Source organism: Lissotriton vulgaris, chromosome 6 (assembly GCF_964263255.1).
Source record: "Lissotriton vulgaris chromosome 6, aLisVul1.2, whole genome shotgun sequence".
Classification (NCBI taxonomy): Eukaryota; Metazoa; Chordata; class Amphibia; order Caudata; family Salamandridae; genus Lissotriton; species Lissotriton vulgaris.
The window spans coordinates 1,594,822,366-1,594,846,412 of record NC_141694.1 but is presented as its reverse complement, the minus strand read 5'-3'; the positions used below and the strand labels follow the sequence as shown (position 1 = coordinate 1,594,846,412).

The 24,047-nt window shown below is 46.1% G+C and overlaps 1 protein-coding gene across 1 annotated transcript in view; it reads left to right on the top strand.

Annotated features, from left to right (window-relative positions):
• Positions 1 to 24,047, top strand: part of PPP1R21 (protein phosphatase 1 regulatory subunit 21) — a 383,731-nt gene that overhangs the window by 206,424 nt on the left and 153,260 nt on the right. The window contains exons 14-15 of the mRNA XM_086927763.1: positions 5,789 to 5,916; positions 14,099 to 14,251. Of these exons, the coding sequence (XP_086783889.1) occupies positions 5,789 to 5,916; positions 14,099 to 14,251 (281 nt within the window). The remainder of the gene's footprint in view (positions 1 to 5,788; positions 5,917 to 14,098; positions 14,252 to 24,047) is intronic.

Below are 24,047 nucleotides of genomic sequence, written 5' to 3'. Positions count from 1 at the left end.
GTATGGATGGAATATGCCAAAACCTTTTATACGATGTAATAGTATATCATGTCAGATGGTGTCAAAAGCGGCTGATAGAGGATCAGCACTGCATTCGTCCCAGAGTCAAGAGTTAATTTTAAAGTATCTGCGATTTCCAATAGTGCTGATTCAGTTGAATGTTTAGGACGGAAATCCGATTGGCGGGGGTGCACAATCTTGGCCTCTTCTAGAAAGTTTGTTAGCTGGTTATTAACCAGTTTTTCAATGATTTTGTCATGGGTAGGAAGTAGCGAGAAAGGACGTAGGTTTGACAGAGTGGAGTGATCTGCAACCTATTTTTTCAGACCTGTTTGACTGCTGCAAGCCCCCAGTCTACAGGGACTGCTGCTGTAGCTAATGAAGAATACATGTTTTTATGAGTTACTGAATTGGCAACATCCACAATGGCATGAAGGACAGCAGGCGGGCAGGCGAAAAAAGGGGAGCTGGATTTGCATGCAAGAATTGTTTGACCTGAGTCAAAGGCTAATGCTATGGAAGGGATGATCCTGTGTAGGATCTAGAGGACCTGTAGGCTTAGTACTAAATGTTTTGGGGATTTTTTTGAATGTTTTCCTCAAAAAGGAAGAGATCTGGTTGCATAGGGTCTGAGAGGGACGGATGTCTTTGTCTAGTGATTTTGAACGTAGGAAGTTATTTCGAAAATGGATTTTTGATCTTCTGAGCGTCTGTTATTTGCTTAGAGAAATAAACCTTTTTTGCTGATTTAATTTGTAAGTGGTAGATTTTGAGAGCGGCTCTAAATTAGACTAGATCTTCAGTTTTGTACGCTCTTCTCTGCCTCTGCTCTAACTGTTTACAGTGGTGATGCTAGTCTGCCAATGCCTGGGTGTACCAAGGGGCTGAGGCCTTCGGAGTGTGTTTCGTTTTTTTTTAAATGTTTTTTGCGCTATGTAGGATAATTCTTTGCTGACCTTGCTGATCTAAGACTGAAAACGGTGAATGTCTTCAGTGGTGTTACCTGTTAACGTGGGTATGGAGGCCAATGCACTTTTAGTCAAATCGAGGTTGGCTATCAACTTGGTCTATTGGATATGTCCTGCACTGTGTGTGGGTAGTAGAACTAACTGAGTGCGCCAGAGAGTCCCCAAAATATCTAAGAAGTTCCCTACTCTGGGTTCATATTCACTCTCAAGATGGAGGTTAAAGTCCCCCAAAAGAGTAAAATTAGAGTACTCAAGAATGAAAGGGCCTAATGTGTCCCCAAGAGATTCAAAAATGTCGGAGCTAGGGCCTGGGGGGCGATGTTTGAGCCCTCCTGCCTTTGAGCGAGATCCATTAAGCTTAAAATAGAAACCAAGGCTTTCTGTTCCTTTCAAATGAAGAAGGTCATAGGTTACGAATTGGAGTGATTTGTGATGAATATTCGCAAGTCCACCTCCCAGCGTCATTGTTCTATCCTGTCTCCAGATGCTGTATAATAGGGGCACAGGGTCAGACTGATATGCACATGGCCATGTCTGAACTGGGGTGGCAGAGTGGGCTAAAGAACGGTGATGGATTAAACCCAGATCTGTTGTCTGGGTGTGAGTGTTTGATTGGTTCAGATGCTCCGTCCATCACCACCCTCTTTTGTACCGCTTTGTTCGCCATAAGTGTGGCAGGGTATGCTCAGACGTGAGTCCCTTGCTCACTTTGCCACTGGATTGAAGCAAGCCGGGCTGAAGACGGCTGGAATGCAAGAAACCGGTCCTAGGAAGCTTGTTTCCGGTCCAGGGAAGGCATGGCTTGGCAGTTAGGGCTGGACTGTTCCCATGAGGCACAGGGTCAAACTGATTCGCATATGGCCATGTCTGAACTGGGGTGGCAGAGTGGGCTAAAGAACGGTGATGGATTAAACCCAGATCTGTTGACTGGGTGTGAGCGTTTGATTGGTTCAGATGCTCCGTCCATCACCACCCCCTTTTGTACCGCTTTGTTCGCCATAAGTTGGCAGGGTATGCTCAGACGTGAGTCCCTTGCTCACTTTGCCTCTGGATTCAAGCAAGCCTGGCTGAAGATGGCTGGAATGCCAGAAACCGGTCCTTGGAAGCTTGTTTCCGGTCCTGGAAAGGCATGGCTTGGCAGTTCGGGCTGGACTGTTCCCATGAGGCACAGGGTCAGACTGATTTGCATATGGCCATATCTGAACGGGGTGGCAGAGTGGGCTAAAGAACGGTGAAGGATTAAAACCAGATCTGTTGACTGGGTGTGAGTGTTTGATTCGTTCAGATGCTCCGTCCATCACCACCCCCTTTTGTAACGTATAATAGGGGTAGGGCCTAGGGCAATGTCTGGGTTGCACCAATCTTTCTGCCTTGATTCTGTAATAAAAAAAAGTTGAGCTAGGGAATCAGTGAGGTTTACACAAGGAACGGGCATTAATAAGCCCCCCATTTAAACGATTTACTGACGGATACTTGTTGGAGGATTTGATGGTTTAATTATGGGTCTAAGCTTGGTCTGCAGTTTCGGCAAGTTAAGGGGCCCATCATTTTATTAGGTGCTAAACAAGTATCAAAGTTATGAGAGACAGTATTGCGCGATTTAAAAAAGTGTGATGTCATGGAAATACCGAATTGACTTCGGGCAGCGTGGCTGGCGCTGGCCGCCTCCCTGATGCAGATAGGCTGCCTCGTCCGCAGTGGCAGGCACATTAAATATTGGTGCCTGCCAACTACTAGAGCGCCGAAATTCAAACATGGCCAATCAAAATGGATATCCTGCCAACCGGAAGAGGGGTGCAGTGAAAGTGCAACATGCAATTATTTAAGTTATTAAAAGGACTGTCAAATGTATTCCCCCAAAGTTCAAATTTTCAAATTGGTTCCCCCAGCATGTAAATACGATATAATTAAAAGTAAGAAACGATTAGTTCAAGCAACGTGAACTTACCTCAACGGATGCGCGTCGGCTGTGGCAGGCATATTAAATACTGTTGCCTGCCGACCACTAGTGATACGAAATTCAAAGATGGCCATTCAAAATGGACGCCCTGCCTCCCGCAAGAGGAGTGGATTGAAAGTGCAACGTGCAATTATTTAAGTTAAGAGAGGACTGATGCAGTATTTTTCAAACCCAACCTTTTAAAAAACACATGTCAAATGTATTCCCCCAAAGGTCAAATTGATTCCCCCAGTATGTAAAAACAATATCATTAAAAGCAAGAAACAATCAGTTCAAGCAACGTGGACTTCGCTTCAGCCCCCTCATGTAAGTTCTCTTGTCTGCCTGGTCTTGCTGTGATTTGATGTGCCTCTCCTTCTGAACTGACTTTCATTCTGCAGTCTGCCCCCTTCAGTTGGAGTCACGGGCCATGAGTTTGCCCCCACTGACAGGCCGCAACACCAGTCTAGCATACTTACTATGCTGGATTTCAGAGGGATTGCCCCTCTACCAGCGAATTGCCTCAATAGAAACCAAAGCAACAAAGCACACCAATGGCAGTGGAAACTTATCACAAAGGTATGACAACAGTTTACAATCCTTTTTTTAGTCTATTTTGCAGGTGAATGGAGAATGTTTTTCTGGGTGCCAAAGGAGCCTGGCCTTGTGCATCCTCACTTGCTAATTTTCATATTTGCTTTATCTCAGGTTCCTTTTTTTCTTGATTTTTCTTCTCTTTCAGAATCTTGATCCTTTTCTTTACCAACAGAGACTCTGTCACATATCAAAGATTTTCAAAATGAATGGAGAAAAGACTCCATCTGGAGTAAGCCTCTTTGGCCTCCCGCCTTTGCAAATATTCCGGCTCCTGCTGAGGAGGTGAAGAATCTTGTCTTCTGGACAGAACAAAAGTTCTCCATTAATGCTCAGATTCAGAAAACTTGTGCCTCCTGCTATACCTTGCTGACAACATTAAATCTGTCCATTTCTTCCACAAAACACTTAAGCCAAGCTGATCAGTTGTACTGTTCTTTTTTGCCTGGACAAAGGAAATGCCTTGCACTTTGGCCTTCTTGAATGTTAAAATTGCAAACTCTAGAGCATGCGAAACAAGGCAGTATGATTTCTAGTCAGTCTGAGGATTATAACCATGTTTCAGAGCACCCGGCTTCATCACAACTGATGACCTATTAAGAAACTAACTTGGTTCAAGGTTCTCTGCATCATCCGTTTGGCTGTGTATAAGACGTGCCCTATCTCGCTGTCTTCTTTGACCGTTCAGATCAGGTGCTTTGTTTCTTCTCAGACTACTCGTAACCGAAGTGCCCCAGCTGGAGATGAATTCTTCAGCTTTCTAGGCCCTTCTTGACCACTTGAACTCTATAATACTTCTTCGCAATTGATTTTTCATAAACGTCTGAAAATGTATCTTTTCTATTAAGCTCTCTTCTGTTCTGCCCCTCTTTGCATGTTTAGGTATTTCTCTTCCTTTCCATCCTTGTGGCAAATGCCTTTTTGACGAGGGCTGCACTTTATAAATACACGGTTCTTCATCTCTCCTATGAAGATATCAAATAGTATTTACCTTAAATTGTTTAATTATCTTAAAATGGGTTTCCAGCTCTTGACTTATTCTGTTTAGAAGAGAAAAAATGAATTAATCACTACTCTTGGGTAACATAATCCCAACCTGTATATATTGACACAATTCTAGACTCACAAGCCAACTCAAAAGAAGGATATCAAAAGTTGTTTTTATTGCAAACAAATTTTAAAAACATTCAGTATCACATCACATATATTAAATTTCTTGCAAATCCATTATTCTTTTCTGTCCACTCATTTATACATGTTGGTTGCTAAAAGAATAATTAGTCCATAAGTAATCCACATTAGAGGTAGTCCAATACACACTAGTGGTAAAAATTCGGCACTCAAACAAGTCCAAAGTGTGTGTCCAGCTCTAGTATATGCAGGCTCCTCCATTCTGTAAGACTGATGTTTGTTTCCGCCCAGTGATTGGGACTCTTGGGACTCATCAGGACACGGGTAGAGGAAAAAGCGCCCACAAAATATAAAGTACAATACACTTTATGAGTGTCATCTCCAAATGTCACCATCTTTATACAGTCTTACGGGTCAACATTACGTGCATCAAGTGCGATTTGTTTGCTCTCTCAATTCTCTTTGAATACTGTAGAATATTGCAAACAATAAAGTACCCTGTTCAACCTAGGGGGAAACACCTCTGTGTAGATCATAGACCAAATCTATATAACCTTGTGAGGAAAAATCTATTATTGTAGGCTGTTTTAGGACTTAATTGGAAACTGTTGTTTGTTATCAGCAAACTATCATTTAAATTGGCTGTCTTGGTTAATGCTGTGCTTCAAACCAAACCCAGAGCCACCTTGGTGAGAATAAAATATAAAAGGTGTATCACAATTTTGCCAATTGAAGGCTTTTTGAAAATAAATCTAGAGAGTTGATGCTTGGTTTACGATTGGTTGATTTTGCATTCATGAACTTTTATTTGTCCTTTACATCTTGAGTGCCCTGCTGTTTTTAACGTTATTTTCTGTTATTGTATGTTTTGCCATTGATTGCCATACCTGTTCTGATTCATCTTCTAACGTAGAAAATATTATTTAAACTACCATTTAGTTGAATATAAACATCAATAGATCGGCCTTAAGTAGCCTGAGTAATGCGTTCAAACTTGTCGCCCGCTCCTTCAGCTTTTGCTTAAAAAAGATTTCACTAATATATGCCGCATTCTCTGGGGGTCTATGTTTTTTTATTTTAATGAAAGTTAACCTTGACCTTTGAAGCAAGAATTAATATGTTGGTTTTATTTGGTGTTGTTTTTATTTGCATCTAGAGTTGTCCAAGCACTATAATCAAAAAGCAGCCTTAGAACAAGAGCTCCCAACAGCAACGGAGAAGCTTAGAACAACCAATGACTGCATCTTGTCATCAGTCGTCACTTTATCAAACGCAGTGGGCAAGGTAATTAAACCTCTTCCCCCTTATTTTACATCCCAGGTTCTCCACTTCTCTCACAGAGATTTATTTAGAAATTAATATTCATATGTAGCTAGGTACTCCTTACTCTTTTACTATTTACATCTACAAGTATTTTCTTACTTAGTTTCCCATAAGACACACGCCACTACGATTAGCACATCTACCTTGCTCACCCCATTTAATCGGGCACTTTCTGGCAGTCATCAGCGGAACATTCTCGGCACAAAATCCCTCAGCATACATTCTGCCACTAATAATAAAAACAACTGCAAACTGTATACTACCATACAAAACACATCCCATCACACAGCAATGACACATACTAATCAACACACTGGTAACCACACATTTTTCTTCACTCATCATGCAGTCACAATTTACTATTGAGCCAACACAGATCGTGTTGAACAATTCACTCATACTGATATCTTGTTCTAAAAAACCCCACCTCACGTGACTTTGCTCATTGAGCTGCTAACAGCTTGTCATACACCACATTGCTGATCGAGCTACCCAATGCAAGACTAAGAATTGTTACCTGGGACTTAACTCTACCATCATCAAAATTACATGGCAGCATTCTGGAAAGTGGACATCATGATGAATGACCCATATGGCTAAAAGGTCTCCAGACTGTCATCATGGAGTATATGTCCTGTTGCTGATCCAGTTTCTCTGTCAGGAGTTCTGTTGCTTTCCTCTCACTTAGACAACATGTTTGGGATTTACAGCGCTCCACAAAAATTCCTAAATAGATAAAAAATGTATTGGTCTTCAAATTAATCAAGAGAAAGCACAGCACAATAAAAAAGGATTGTGTGTGGCATTCCCCCCAACGTTATAACCAGTGATTTATTTCTGTAAGTGGTTACAGACAGTGGGCACTGTCACTCATTTTTGGAGACTGGGACTTACTTTTCATCATCAGACTTTGACAGGAAGTAAGAGAGAAAAAGGCAGAAAAGAAAGGAAGAGGTGAGAAAACAGTGACCAGGTGGAATGAGGATCAATATCTTGCTGGAATTAATTAGTTAGAAATGGGATTTCTGGTTGGCTAGGCAAGTGCCTAAGCCAGGCAGAAACCATCACTAGTCAGGCCAAGGGAGTTACACGCTGAAGATAAGCCCTGCTCACCCCCCTTGGTAGCTTGGCACGAGCAGTCAGGGTTATCCCAGAGACAATGTGTAAAGCGTTTGCGCACCACACACTCAAGCATGACCAATTATCACCTTGGGCACATCACACAGGAAACTCTGCACAAAGGTATGTAAAAAATATATAACCTTTGTATTTTCAGAAAATGCTGTAGTATCAATGAGTCACAGGTTTGAAATATGGTGTCTCAAAAATGCATTAATCTCCATTAATCGCATTAGTAAAAGTACATGTCCGTCGCAATAGCATAAATGTGCCTCAGTTGTCACTAATCCTTTTAGCAAACAAAAACACAGGCTCCTGTATCCAAAATAACGGTGCCCCAGTCACCAATTTTATCCCTTAGGAATTAATGTGCTCTCCTGATCACATAAAGGTGCCCCAGTTGCCCTTAACCGAAACAGCAGTATCACTTAAGCCCTCAACCCACTCCGGGTCGTTGGAAAGTCAGTGCAAGGTGGCTCAGACTTCAGGACTGAGTGTTACCTGGGCATGGGTCCTGTGTCTGTTCTCGCACCTCTCGGCTTCTCCGTTGTGTGAGGGAGCCCCGGCTGGGGCCGACGCCACCACCACCTGCGGGGAAGGGGGGTCGCTCTATCCTCAAGCGTCGCTCCTGCCCACGACTCGGACTGCTCTTTAACAGTAGCAGGAGCTCAGAGCGGCCCAGGGAAACACCACCTTGAGGTTCCCCCAGTCTCCCGGCCGCAGAGGGTGGAATCCTTGGAGACGCTGTGTGACGGAAAGCTGGGCAGCTCCTTCCTGAAGGGAGCGCCTCCTTGCTATCCAGAGGATGCGGCTGACGTCCTGCTGGGCGGGTCTAAGTCGACGACAGCTTCCCCACATCGAGAGATTTCAGTTGCTAGGCATGCCTCGCAGCAGAGTATGCAGTGCACTGCCCCTTACCGTCAGGGTGAATCTTGACCCCGGACTCATGCCAGAGGCGGTGATCAGACAAAGGTTTTTAGGCGGTTTTCTCTCCGGGGGTTGTGCATCGCAGCTCTCAGAAGAAGCGAGGCCTGAAGCAGATGATCGATAGGCAAGTCCTCAGCGTCGTCCTCCCTTAACTCTGCAGACTCCACAACAATCGCAGTACACGAAGGGGTGTGTGAAGGCAGACACACACAGCGCAGTTGGAAGAGAAAGACTTGGATACTTTGATGTCCCTGAGTTTCCTACAACAGGAGGCCAGCACCCACAGGCCATTGGAGACTCCTCTCAAGCAGGGGGCGGGCACAGCAAAGTCCTTTTCCTTTACTTGGGAGAATCAGCTACTGCAGGACAACCCCAGACAGCACATAGCAAAGGGGTAGGGGTAGTGAACGAAGAATATTACTCCCAGACTGCAGTACAGTGCAATAAAAAGGAAAAGCCCAGGAAGTGAAAATAATGTCCATGTAGACATGGATGCATTTGGTATCCCTATCTGTTGGTCCCTTTACTCCTCATTTCCAATGAAGATATGAATGTTCACACTTTACCAGATAAAAGCACACCCCATTATGAGGCTCAAGTCTTCTGTACATCTCCTCTCACTCATTCCACCTGGCATCATTGGTTCCGCCTTTGACAATGTGCACAGCTTGAACATTCAGTGTTACAAGTGATCAGGGAAGCACCCTCACATGCTGCTTACACAGCTCACTATGATGCCACACTTCACCCTTCACTCCAAAAAGACAGTTTTCCAAATCTCTGGTGAGGGATGCCACGGAGAGGAACCATGTTTTGTTTCAAGTTGACTTATGGTGAAGTATGGAGAAGGAATGGTAACTGTGACAAACTTTGGAGAAATAAAGTACATTCAGCCTTAACACTGAAAGAGTGGAAGTGACTGGGGTTTTTCTTTTTTTTTCTCCCTTTTTTGGCCGTTCTTGATTTTGGAGGATAATTCTAGCTCTGCGAGCCTGAGTTCCTCAATACGACCCTTCACCAGCTCGTGTCCTAGCTTCCAACGAAAGGAAGAGAAACTCTTGGTCTCTGTTATGTTATTTCATTTTTATATAGCGCAAATCACCACTGGTCTCTAAGCGCTTGCCAGAAAAAGAACGGGTCACTAGCGTAACAGGGTCTAGTGGCAGCGGAACGGCACTTAAACCGATGCTAATGTCTCTCTGAACAAGTCTCTCCACGAACAGCGGCCTTTAGGGCTTCCCAGACCATATGATCTGATGCGGTTCCCCTATTGATGTCTAAGAATTCAACTAACCATTTTTTCATTTGAGCCTGGTAAACCTCATCCAACAAAAGCTTCCTTTCAAAAGTCCACACCCTAGGAGCTCTACTTATACGAGACCAGGGACATTCTACGATCAGTGGATTATTATCTGATAGGATCCTAAGAGGAGCAGCGATAGAGGATGCTTCAGCCAACTGATCCGAAACAAAAAAATAATTAAGCCGGACCAGTTTGTTGTGGGGAGCAGAGTAGATTGTGTATCCATCATCCACTTTATTATGCCGATACTACAAATCAATGACACCAAGTTCTTGTACTAAAGTCTGAAGTTCCTTAAACACTTTGGGTTTCCTACCACAATAATTATGATCCCCTGCCAAGTTAAAGTTACTAGATAAATTGATATTCATATCTCCACAAACAAAAAGTGGATACGGCCAAGTAGCTAATTCTGCTTTTAGGTATTTAAATACTTCCGGGTCATCTCTATTTGGACCATATATAGTGCATATAGTTAGCGGCCTCTTATCAACTAATATTTCAGCTATAAGCCATCTGCCCATTCTGTCCTCTCCGACCTTTGTACAGACCCCAAATCTTCGCTTCAATAAGATGGCCACCCCTCTAATCATGGAGGTCTGTCTGGAACAGGCTATTAGATCGTACCCGGGCAGCTTCAAACACTCGGGCCTTCCTCAAGGTATATGTGTCTCCTATATACATAATACATCTAATTACATAGTGTGTACAATTTTAGAGAATGATGCCTGCTTTTTAGCATCGTTGAGGCCACAGATGTTCCATGAACTTAAAATAAGTTTACCCTGCCCCATCTAAACCAAAGAAATCGTTTAATCTCCGCTGTACATTTTCCACATTTATGGACAATAAGAGCCGATAAAACAGCATTGATCAAATTTTGAAGCCACAACTGCTATATCATTCCTGCGCCAACGTGAGCGTGAACCCTCCCCCTCCCCACCAACTCCCCTCTTCCCCCTGAAACCCCCTCCACCCGCCCATCCCTTACAGCATCCTTATGTGGCAACAGGACCAAGGTTATTGTGATGGAAAGAGCTGGTTCCCCATTCTCCCCTGGATCCCCTCACACCTAATAACTGGGGGCTGAAGACGATTGCTTTAATAAGCCTCCTAACAAAGAGAAAATAAAAAGAAAATAGAGGTATATACCCCATGCAATCTTACTCGCCCCATCTCTAGCCGTTTAACCCCCATAAAACTAGTGATAGAGACATATCAGGAAAGCTACCCCCTCCTTAGCTATATAGTACCCAGATGCACCTTGGCCTGAATTTCAGACAAGAAGAATCTTGTCTGTCCCTGATAAATAATTTTCAATTTGGAGGGAAAGAGCAAAAAAGCTTGTGCACCCTTTGCCTGAAAGGGGGATATCAGCTGACGGAGCTACCACCTCTGCTCAACTGTGGCTGGACAGAAATCCGGCCGGACAAAGAATTCACAATCTTTCCCCCGCCTCTTTCTGTCAGGTCTTGCTAGATCGTATATCTTCTCCCGCGCCAAAAAATTATTGAGGCATATCAAAATAGCACGAGGTTTGTCCCCTGATGTTCCAGACTTTTGCCTCTGCTTAGAGGGAAAACGATGCACTCGCAACACCTCAAGCTGCCAATCCCACTGCTTTACTTCAGGGAATGCCTCGGCAAACAGTTGGACGACAAATTTCCTCACATCGCCTCCTTCACGGCCTTCCGGGATCCCTAGAATCCTAAGATTATTCCTTCTGGTCCTATTTTCTAAGTCAGTCAGCTTCCACAGAATGTCTTTTTTTTTGTGCACCAATCATATCAGTTACACCCTTTTGTGCTGCTAGGGCATCCTCTAAATTAGAGATCCTCTCCTCGGCCTCTCCAATACTTGCTGCAATGTCCGTGCAGGTTTTAGAGACTCTACGAATTGAATTTTGGACTCTGCGGCACACCCCCTGTGTACGGACACTCTCCTGGCATGACTCCTAGCGATGCGCCATGATCGTCTGGTAGATAAGAGCAAGTGTAATCTCTCCTGGTGGCAGATCAGACTGGTTATGCGGTGTAATGGAGCCTGCAGCTAGCATACTCCAATCCAGGAACATCTGCACCCTCTCTTAAGACATCCTGAGCCTTTAAACCATTAACTTTGCATACTGTACGGGGGCCATTGGGCGATATCTCCTCGCTAAGAACTTAATTTAACCGCCAATCTCCAGCGTCACTGCCATCATCAGTCCATTCTGGATCATGATCGTCCTCTTCATCCATTGACGAAGCAGTGTGTTCCGATAGGGAAAAAAAAATCTCCCCTTCAAAGTCCTTAGAGGATTCATTACCATCGACAGCATGAATTGTAGTTGCATTAGTAGTCTTACACTCAGGAGTATTTACAACAAGGAGAGGATCCGCAGGAATTGCAGTATTCACCATTTGCTGGACTACGTCTCCCATAGTCCCCTTCACCGGGAGGCTAGACAAAGGTTGCAGGATTCTAGTCCCCGAATCAACTTCATTGCTACTAACCACTAGTAATCCGCAATAGACCCCTGTTGGTGAGGATGCCCTTGCTCAGCCGGAGATACCTGCGCAGACCCCTCATTATCAAAAGGCACATTAACCACTCGCATGGGACCCGGTATAGCTGATGCATTTCCTGCTGTTTGCACACCTTCAAACGTATTTGTGGGACCCGAGCATGCTTGCCTGCCCACACCGATATCCGCTGATATTTTAGATTTTACAGTCACATTTTTGAAGAGAGACGGTACTGTCTGCTTGTTCTTACCGCTGCTTTTGGAGGTGGCCCGGTTGCAATCCACACCTCTTTCTCCTGCCGCTTCTCCCCCTCTCGCTTTCTGGAAGGCTTTTGCTGCGTCGGCCGACTCCCCTGGACTGTTGGCTCGGGCTGCGGCGGCAGCACACCGGGCCCTTGCTGCCGCTGACTTGGCTATGATTTTCGAGGCCATACTGCCACACTAACACCTCCAGAATCCGCGCGCACCAAGAGCAGCGCACTGATGAGTCACCGGCAGGTACAGGACTGGGGAACGCCAAAGCCTGTACTCGCTGCAGGATTCAGAGGTCGATAAGCACGTAATAATTCTAATCATGCCACTCAGTTTGTCCAATCTCGCTAGAGAGGGGTATCCTGTAGCTGAAGCATTTAGAGAGGGTGATTCATCCAGGTCAGAGACGCCAGCTCACTCGGCCACCATCTTGCCTAGGGTTTGGAAGACTTTGACTGGGAACAGTAAAAAAACACATTTTAACCATTTTATATTAACACCAAAGTCTTCAAAAGTTGTTTTTGATAGTAGAGTGAACACTATCTTCTATTACTGGCTCCATTGTATTTCCAGACAAAACTCCAAAGGAATGTATTTTTTCCAAATAAAAATGACACTTAAAAATAGAATGGACTTTCTGTACCTCAATCTTAAATTATCTCAAATTTGTAATGCAAGTGAAATCTGTTAAACAAAGCAACAGTAAAAATATATGGGCTCATTTCCCAACCACATCACAAAGTAGATCAAAGCAGGCGTGTGTCTATTGTTTGGTATTCTCCTGTTGTTTTGTCATTTTACTGTTAGCAATCGAAAATAAACATCGGAGAAACTTCAGCCATGACACTAATGATGTCCCTTATACACCTGCAGCTATGATCGATAAAAGTGGAGCTGATGGGGTATCTCAATTCACCTTCACTCTGCTCTCTGGTCAGCTCGCAGCGCCGGGACGCCCCTTGGCTGGGGCACCCGTGCGCTATACAAATTCCCATAACATTAACATTAACATTATTCATACGTGCAATATGTAATCTGCTATCTTCCATGTTATTAAAGCAATGAGGGTTTGTTCCACAACTTTAAATGTAGGTCTGTGTCAAAAATTGCAGATACAAAAATTGAACAAAAGGTACTTTCATACTTGTGTTTACTTGAGATGTGAGCAAAGCAGGATCGTCTAAGAGTCTGGGAAGTGCTTCCGCAGTATATTTTCCTGCTCTTAGTTTTGTATCCAGACACAGGTCTGGTATTTTCATACGGCTTCCTGTTTATATATGTACAACTGTTATTTTTTAATGCATCATTTTCGTTCCAAAATATATCTACAAGCAAAAACATTATCCAGCAAGATAGCCGGAAAGTCTTAGTCTCACAGAATATACATAGAATATGCTTTTTGAAAACTGAAATAGTAGCACGGATGTGCCTTAACTCCTAAAGCGTTTTCGGCTAGTACAAGCACAGCATATTGGTTGTAGCTGGTAACTATTAACAGGGTTACTCACCCAGCACAATTTGACTCTAGCATCCTTATTGTTCATTAAGCTGTACTTGTATCTGTCAGTACTCTGAAGTCCTGAAAGTTGACCTTTAGTAATTTCCAAAACTTCTAAATAAATATTTCATACCGCAATTCTTACTTATTCCGTGATTGAAGGAAAGGTTGTATTGAAAACCATTTTTTGACAGTCACGGAGTGGACCTTCCATTATTACTAGTCCTACAGATCAGACCTCTGGAGTAAAGGAGCTCTGTGCATAGCAGAGAGGGGATATAGAAACTGTCAGGAGAGTGGAGAACATGTTTTAATTAGATAAGGCTACCTTATGGTCCTCACTTGCTAAGGAAGCATAAGGCCTATGTGTAAGCATCACTTGTTTTATAGTATCAAAAGTCAAAATTATCTCGCCAACAATCAAAATACTTAATTTTTAGCAGGGAAAGATTCTTACTTTTATTTTCACGTTTTTAACTAAGATACTGTTTTGATCAGAATATTTATATAAAAATGTTTATTTTCTTGCATTTTTCAGATTGCAACTTTCTTCAGTAACAACCTCGACTACTTCACAGCTTCCTTGAGTTACGGCCCTAAAGGAGGGAGCGAATTCATGAACCCTGTGTCAGCTGAGTGCATGTTACAAAACAAGAAGAAAGCTGTGGTGTATATGAAAACTTTAAAGAAGGTTTGTGGAGTATTTAATTATGTATAACTTTATAGCCTTACAACCCGCTGCAGAGGGCTATATCGTTTGTTAAAGGCCCTGAACCTGTGTTTTAGGCTTTAGCAAGGGTGAAGGCCTTTCACAATTGGTATAGTCCGAGGCAGAAGGGCTGTATGGCTATTGGAACATTCAACCCACTGAGGGTAGAATGTTCTAAATTAAAAAGTGAGAAACAAAAAGACGAATGTTGGAACAGAGCGCTTATACCAGCCATTCTAAGCTCAGAGCTACTCCATTGTCTTCAGTGGAGCGTTCAACATTCCAGTGCTCTGATTAGGAAAACACCACTTGCTTAAGCTGTGATTGTACTAGTTCTTAAGTATTTATTTTTAAGTTTGGGTTGACAGTGCAGCTGCCTGCACTACCTATTATTTATAGTATACAAAGTATGAGCGCATGCTATTGGCTTTTCAGTGTATCATTCCACATCCTGCGGAATGCTTGCTTTGGAATGCATGAGCAGCCATTTTACATCTAAAAATTATGCTCAATCATCACTCTTTTTCGCACACCTTTTTTATCATCTCATACATGCATTGTAGGGAGAAAGCAATCCTGTTGTTTTTAATTACTTTAAGCTTTTGTCAAGACTTGCACACTAGCCTGACTCTTACATGATCTCATATTTGCGATTTGTTTATCACACCAGTACCGCACCACCTCCACCAACATCACTGTCAACAAAACTACAACTACCACTATCAATGCCACCTTCACAGTAAAACCATTGATCTGGGGAATTGAGGGAATAACACATAAAGGCAAGCACAATTGAACATGCATTTAGAGACCAGGAATGTCATTTTCAGACAAAGGAAATTAGAGAAACAAGAAACTTGTAACTTAAAGCTCTTAAGTATCAATAGCAAACTATAACGCCTCACTGGAATTCAATGGGGTCATCGTCCAAACTGAAATTAGGATGAACTTTTTATTGTGGGGGCCTATTAAAGTCTATGAATAGTATACATTGTTCTGAAAAGCACTAATGGTGAAGTGTTTACTTGGACATGGTCAGAGGACATACTGGGCTTAGATTCAGCCTAGCCAGCTCATGTAGATGTTGAATACTTCTGCGCTTTATTGTGAGCTTGAAAGCAAGCAGTCAAAAGGATTTCAATGAAGGTGTGGTGCCAGTGGTTCATCTTGGCAGATGCGCGAATGTCATTCTTGAGTATGGAGAAAATGCTTGTAAGTCCTTGGATCAGGTTAGCGAGTGATCCAGTAAGGTACTTTTGTGAGTGCAAAACGTTTTCTGAAGCATGTTTTTGTGTGACTTGTGCAGTGGGTGATTGTTTGCATAAGACCACCCGTTCATGTTCTCACAGTCATGGTTTTTAGCACATAAAATAAATTCTGAATGAAGCATTCAGTTAGCTATGTGATGGAAACAGTCCTCACTTAGTCCTTTCATCAAACTGCTTCCCCAGTCCATGGTTCAAGATCCTGGCTTGGACCCACCTTTTAAGCATGGTACTGGTATATGGGATCAGCGCATAACTAGCTTTTGTTGCCAGTCAGGAAGGTCTCAATCTAGAAGTGTTCTAGTGCCAATAACAGTTGTAGCCAAGTGGTATATTTTGAACCAACCATTTAGGATGAGCCTTATGTATAACTAGACTAATGTTGTTTACTGACTCTTTTCTGTGGCTCAGGTAGTGCCAGTGAACCAGGTTTAGGTAAGCACCATGTACAGAGTTCTTAGTTGTTCTGCCTGTTGCAGTTTTACTGTCTTGCCCAGCTGTTTACTTTTATGCCTTTACTACGATGCTGTATTTTTTCAAATGTTATTATTTTATAACTTTTTGACTGCATAGAAGTCTCTGTACAGATAGATTAATAAAGCACTGACATAAATCACTGTCAGATGTGGAAAGAACTTGACGTCTCAGCCCATTTCCAATTTCCTCCACCATTCACCATCACAATTGACACTCATTAGCACTTTTAGTTAGTTAGAATTAAACTCATGAGGTAATGTTTCGGGCACCAAGAGTGAATTGTACTGTGCAAGATGTGTAATTTATGCAGATTCAGAAAAGGGGGTGGTGATGGACAAAGTATCTGAATTAAGCAGAACACTCCCACCCAGTCTAAAGATCAGGGCTTGATCCATCACCGTTTTTTTTAGCTCACTGCACCATCCCAGCTCAGAACCTGGCTACATGCAAATTAGTCTGTCCCTGGCCCAGTGCATCATGGGAACAGGGCAGACCAAACTACCAAGCCAATTCTTATACTGGGAAGGAAACAAGCTTCCGGGGACCGGTTTCTGGCATTACAGCCGTCTTCGGCCCGGCTTGCTTGAATCCTGATGGTGCAGTGAGCAAGGGACTCACATCTGAGTATACCCTTCCACGCTTATGGTGGACAAAACGATTCAGAAAAGGGGGTGGTGATGGACAGAGTATCTGAATTAAGCAGAACACTCCCACCCAGTCTAAAGATCAGGGCTTGATCCATCACCGTTTTTTAGCTCACTGCACCATCCCAGCTCAGAACCTGGCTACATGCAAATTAGTCTGTCCCTGGCCCAGTGCATCATGGGAACAGGGCAGACCAAACTACCAAGCCAATTCTTATACTGGGAAGGAAACAAGCTTCCGGGGACCGGTTTCTGGCATTACAGCCGTCTTCGGCCCGGCTTGCTTGAATCCTGATGGTGCAGTGAGCAAGGGACTCACATCTGAGTAAACCCTTCCACGCTTATGGTGGACAAAACGATTCAGAAAAGGGGGTGGTGATGGACAGAGTATCTGAATTAAGCAGAACACTCCCACCCAGTCTAAAGATCAGGGCTTGATCCATCACCGTTTTTTAGCTCACTGCACCATCCCAGCTCAGAACCTGGCTACATGCAAATTAGTCTGTCCCTGGCCCAGTGCATCAGGGGAACAGGGCAGACCAAACTACCAAGCCAATTCTTATACTGGGAAGGAAACAAGCTTCCGGGGACCGGTTTCTGGCATTACAGCCGTCTTGGGTAAGAGTGGTCTGCTTAATTCAGACACTCTGTTCATCACCACCCCCTTTTCTGAATCGTTTTTGGCCACTATAGGTGTGGCAGGGTATACTCAGACATGAGTCCCTTTCTCACTGCATCATCAGGATTCAAGCAAGCCGGGCCGAAGACGGCTGAAATGCCAGAAACCTGTCCCCGGTAGCTTGTCTCCTTTCTGGTGAAGAATTGGCTTGGCAGTTTAGTCTGCCCTGTTCCCATGATGCACTGGGCCAGGGACAGACTGATTTGCATATAGCCAGGTTCTGAGCTGGGATGGTGCAGTGAGATAAATAACGGTGATGGATCAAGCCCTGATCTTTGGACTGGGTAAGAGTGGTCTGCTTAATTCAGACACTCTGTTCATCACCACCCCCTTTTCTGAATCGTAATTTATGCAGGGCATACTGAGACTGGGACATCTCTCTCCCATGCTTTTAACTTAGCCCACTTCTCAAAGACTAGATTCTATGTCAGGACCGGAGGCTTCAGATTATGCTTTTCTCTCTTCGCTGTTTATTAACATCACATCGCACAGCAGCCAGAAAAGCCTCAAACTTGAAAAATTTTAGTATTCCCAACACAGGAATATCAGAAAACATTGCAATAACATTGTGTAATAACTACAAATCCCATGAGATGAACATTTAGGCAGTCCTTCTTTAGTGTCCATAAATCCCAATATAAGGCGTCCAACCAACGAACTCCTCCTCTTTCTTCGCTGCTTCGCAGCCAGTTAAGTGCTATTATCCCTCTCTTGCACTTTTGTGTTTGTTGAGGTTTTTTGTGTTTTCTTCTATTATATTTGCATTGTTGTTGCTTTGGGGGGCCTGTGGGGTTTTTCTTCCCTTCCAGAGCCCCTTCCATCGCGGGGACGCCTTCGCCCCTTACGCGATGTCCCCGTGTATTCCGCGGTGCTGAGTCACCGCTAGAGGGAGCCGTTGCGTGTCGCCTGCCCGCGCGCAGTTGTCGTCTCATTGATTGGAGCTGCGCTGGGGAGTCGACCTCGCAGGTGCCCTGCTGCCGCCTAACCCTGACACCCTTTTTGGGTTGTACTGTCCCGTACTTGAACGCCCCGGTGGGGTCTGTACAGTGGTTGTACCCACGTTGAAGCCTGCGGGCGATTTCAGCACCTTCTTCTGCAACAGCTTCCGCTGGGGTGTTCCCCGCTCGAGCGCGCTGGGAGGCGGTGCGGCCCGGTCTCTGGAGAGAGGGTCGGCGCACTGTAAAGGCTGGTGCTGCCTTTTATTTGTCCGGTTCCACCGGCATACATCCTTTGCCAACCTTCGGTCGGCCCACACGTGGCAGTCTGTGTACGCCATCAGAACCCTCAGTTTCACTTTCTTATCTACTGCTTAGCGCCATGGCTGAGGGGTACTACGTCGAGGAGGAGGAGTCCCACCAATACCTCCAGGACGACGAGTTTTATGCGGCTGTGGACGAGTCGATTTACCGGTGTGTGCAGGAGATCGTTGGGCCTATGGAGGACAGACTTTCAGCCCGCATTGCCCAGGGGGATCCCCCGCCACCGATCCTGGCCAGCCTCCGGCGGCCAAAAAGTCACGTGGGGACGCGGGTCCCAGTGGTTCGCAAGGTGTGGATAAGGACGCTTTCGAGCGCCTACGCGACGCTTTTCTGGCTAAAGCGTCTGGTTCGACCCCCGAGGCGCCTCCGCCTCAGACACCTTCTGCACCGGCGAACGTTGTCCCGACCTCCCCGGGGGGGGCTTCCCCCGCGGATACCGATGACGACGACGACGATGGGGACTCCGTGCGGTCATGGCGACCGTCGTCCAATTCGACGGAGTTGCCCAAGGACACTTCGGGCATGCTGGACCCGGACGAGATCATGCACCCGCGGTCGGCCGCCTGGGCGCCTGGGGATAAGGTGGCGCAGTTTGTGGCGGGCCGCCTCCGCAAGCCCTTGGAGAAGGAGGCGCGCAGCTGTTTGAGGGGCGAATGTCCTCGCCCGACTCTGGAGGGGAAGGTGGCCATGACGCCGGAACTTGATGGGAAAATGGCCACCTTCATGGCGAAGTTCGTCAAGGACCCCCGGAAGGGGATCGACCATTCCTGGCGCTCCTGCCAGGACAAACTCTTGGACACCATTGGCCCCCTCACCAAGATTCTCGATATGGCCGAAGAAGCCAAGGTGTCGGGCAGCGCCATTTGCCCGGAAGTATTGTCCAACTGGGCGCAGCGGGCGGTTGTCTTCTTGGGGAATGCCAACTGTGCCCTGTCGACCGAGCGGCGTCGGTCGCTTCTGATAAAATTGGATCCCAAGTTAGGCGATTTGGCTTCGTCTGAAGCTGGCGCTGTCGCCCAAGGTGGACTCTTTGGTGAACCATTCATTAAGGAACTGGGGAAGTTTGTTTCCACCTTCACCTCCCTGGATAAGGCCCAGTCGACCATCAAGCGGGTCTTCCACCAGCGTTTTTCCCGGGGGGCTCGTCGTGGTAGGGGCCTCACGACCGGCCGTGGTGGTCAACAACAGCCCGGAAAGGGGCATGGCTCCGGCAGAGGAGGCTACAACTCCAACGCGAATTATAACAACTTCTACCCCACCAGAGGTCAGCGTTTCAGAGGACGCGGAAACTTCCGGAACGATTCCGGCGGCAACAGTTCACACGGTGAGTGTTATCCCTGCAGATCAGGTGGTTATTGGGGGGAGGTTGGCGTGTTTCCCCCAAGCATGGGAGGCTATTACAACGGACGCATGGGTCCTTCAAACCGTGCGGGGATTCCGCATAGAGTTTTACGACCAGCCGTGCCAGGCGGAGCCTCCCCGGCCTATAATGTTTTCCCAATCGGACGCGCTCTTGATCGACGAAGAAGTCTCGGCGCTACTGCGCAAGGGGGCTATTTGTCGAACAACGCGCCACCCCCGGGGTTTCCTGAGCAATATTTTTCTTGTGGAAAAAGTGGACGGGGGCAGACGACCAGTCATCAACCTCAGGGAGTTCAATGGCTGGGTGGTGTACAATCACTTCAAGATGGAGGGCATCCATCTTTTGAGGGACGTTTTGCTCCCGAACGACTGGATGGTCCGTCTGGACCTCAAGGATGCGTATCTGGTGGTTCCGATTTACCCCCCGCATCGTCGTTTCCTTCAGTTCTGCTGGAAGGACATGGTGTTCGAGTTCAAGGCCCTTCCGTTCGGTCTTTCCTCGGCCCCTTGGTGCTTTACAAAAATTCTGCACCCGGCCATAGAAACCCTGCGGAGTCAGGGGATTCGGCTTATCGTCTATCTGGACGACATCTTGCTGTTGGGCCAGGACCCGAGCAAGTTGGCCGCCCATCTGTCTCAGACAATCTCCCTGTTACAAGGTCTGGGGTTTATTGTCAACAGGGAGAAGTCGGTTTTCACCCCCGCCCAGCAAATGGTGTTTCTGGGCTTTGTGGTGGACTCGGTGAAATCGACTCTCAGTCTGCCGTCCAGAAAGATGGCCAAAATAAAGCATCTGCTTCGGCAAACTATCTCCAAGTCACACACCTCCCTCCGGCAGGTGGCCAGAGTAGTAGGCCTTCTCTCATCGTCCATTCAGGCGATATTCCCGGGCCCTCTTCATTATCGGGCCCTTCAGCGACTGAAGGCGCACCATTTGCGCAGAGGGCTTTCCTACGACCACTTGATTCCCCTGTCGGTGGAGGTCAAAGAGGAAATGTCTTGGTGGCTAGCCCACATGGAGGCGTGGAACGGCCGCGCGATTTTCGGGTCCGTTCCAGACCTGGTGATAGAGTCCGACGCCAGCAGGTCTGGCTGGGGCGCCCGCTGCGGGGATTTTTCCACAGGCGGCGCTTGGTCGTCAGACGAACAGCGACTTCACATCAACTGTTTGGAACTTCTAGCAGGCTCGTTCGCCGTCCGTTGCTGGACGAGGGACTCGGTGAAGTCATGCGTCCTTCTGCGGATGGACAATGTCTCAGCGGTTCGGTATGTGAACCACTTAGCGGGTCCGCGGTCAAGAGCCCTTGCGGACCTGGCGAAAGACTTTTGGGATTATTGTCTCGCTCATCAAGTCTCGGTTCAGGCGGAATACCTGCCGGGTCGGCCCAATCAGGTGGCGGATTGGCACTCGAGGTATCTCCGAGACTCCAGTCTGTGGAAGCTGGATGTTCAAGTGTTCCGCTGGCTGGCGGCGTGCTGGGGTCCGTTTTCCATGGACCTGTTTGCGTCCCGTCTGGACTTCCAGCTTCCGAGGTTCTTCAGCTGGAGACCGGATCCCTTGGCGGAAGCGACGGATGCATTCCTCCAAGACTGGAGTCAGGAACGGCCGTATGCCTTCCCGCCTTTCTCCATGATAGTACGGGCCGCGGCCCAGATTCGCCGTCAGATGGCGGATGTGGTGATGGTGACGCCCGTTTGGAGGTCGCAAGTGTGGTTTCCAGTTCTTCTGGAACTTTCCTGGGATTCTCCAATCCTACTCCCCCGGCTTCCTCGTCTTCTCCTCAATCTAGACGGGGTCCCTCACCATCTCCTCCAGGGTTCTCTCCGCCTCATGGCATGGAGGCTTTCAGGCGACGTTGGTCGCTCCCTGGCCTTTCGAACTCAGCTCAGCATTTTTTGTCCAAGGCCTGGGCAGGCAGCACTGCCAAGAGGTATAGATCGGCTTGGACCAGGTGGGTTCGTTGGTGTCTTCGGGGTTTGGATCCCGTGGTTGCAGGCCTCGTTCCTATCCTGAATTTTCTTGCAGAACTCTCTACCGCCGGTTTGGCATACCGGACGATTAATACGATACGTTCCGCCATATCAGCGGCTCGTGTACATATAGATGGAGCGGCGGTTGGGGAGCATCCCCTGGTATGTCACCTTCTTAGAGGAGTACGTCTGGCTTTACCGCCGGAGCCACGGTATTCCGTCCTGTGGGATGTTAACGTGGTGCTGAACCTTTTTCTTTCCTGACAGCCTAACAAGTATCTTTCCTTAAAAGAACTGTCAGCTAAACTGGCGATGCTCTTGTGCTTAGTGTCTTGTTGCAGAGTGTCTGATGTGCGTGCCCTGGATGTCACGGCGAGAGCGTTCTCCCCGGATGGGGTGACCTTTACCGTGGGTCGCCGCACAAAATCGGCTACAAGGTCTATTTCCTATCCGGCATTTGCAGATGCCCCCAAGTTGTGTGTGGTTCAGTGTTTGAAAACCTATGAGGATGTTACGACGGAACTTCGCCTCCGGGCAAACGGCAGTTACTGATTGCGCTGCGCAAACCGCACAAGGCTGTCTCTTCCACCACTATAGCCCGGTGGGTGCGTTGGGTAATGCAGGAAGCTGGTATTGATACGAGGCAGTTCGGAGCTCACTCAGCAAGAGGGGCCATGGCCTCAAAATCTTTTGCCCTTGGGGCACGTTTAGAAGACCTCATGCGCGCTGCGGATTGGTCTTCGGATTCCACCTTCAAAAGGTTCTATTTTAAGCCAGTGGTGGATATTGCTAGTTTGGTGGTGAACAAGCTTTAAACAAGCATAATCTGAAGCCTCCGGTCCTGACATAGAATCGAAATTTGCCTAGCGTAGTAACGGTAAGTTTCCATTCTATTAAGGACACGGAGGCGAGGATTATCCCACCCATTCCTCCTGCGGAGATCCCGCCCGTACAGGAGTAAGTAATCCGTTTTCCGACTTGCAGTATGGTTACTGTTTTCTTGACTTGCATGTCGATGACTTGACGCCATGTTTGTTGATTTGCCTTCATGCTTAGCGGTATGGCTTAGCTCACGCTGTTCTTTTTTCCGCCAGGGAATGATGGTGCGAAAAGAGATGCTTGAGACTTTGGCCTGACTCGCCACGAAGAAAGAGGAGGAGTTCGTTGGTTGGACGCCTTATATTGGGATTTATGGACACTAAAGAAGGACTGCCTAAATGTTCATCTCATGGGATTTGTAGTTATTACACGATGTTATTGCAATGTTTTCTGATATTCCTGTGTTGGGAATACTAACATTTTTCAAGTTTGAGGCTTTTCTGGCTGCTGTGCGATGTGATGTTAATAAACAGCGAAGAGAGAAAAGCATAATCCTCGCCTCCGTGTCCTTAATAGAATTGAAACTTACCGTTACTACGCTAGGCAAATTTCGATTCTTCCTAACAGTCTCAACATCCTGAAGCGAGTCAGTTAGCTTTAGTTTCAAAATAAAATATCAATAGAATATCAAATGAGTGGGAGAATTATGTGACCTGTTAAAATGTTCCTTTTACTTATGAGGAAAAATGTTTTCCTAACACTTAAAAAATATCACATTTGAATAACAAAAGATGGTGAATGGATATCTAGCGCCTGTGCAGTTAATACCATTCACAAACACTTAACATGTTCTTACACAGTTACTGTGTTTCTATAAGTTCTGCTAGCAAAAGATACATTATTAAATTCCTACCCACTGTACATCTAATGCTTCCATATTGCATAGCAAGAGAAAAGATTAAGGAAACAAGTTATATCTGAGTGAGGTCTAACAATTGCAAGGCATAGGCGTGGGTTCAACCAAGGCCCCTCATCAAAGGGTTGCAGTGTGAGGAGAGGAAGATCACAAGTATAGGTGGATGAAGAAGGATTTTACACACGGCAACGATTTGCTAACTGTGGTGAATGTACCACAACGTATGGGGGCTGCTGGATACTTGTGACAGGTCGCCATTCACATGCAACTCCTTACGAAATGCATTTTCAACCACATAGTCAAGATAACAAGTTGGGTAGATTGGGACAGCACCACAGAAGACTGTAAATCATCTTTACCCATTAAATCATATTGTATACAAAAAG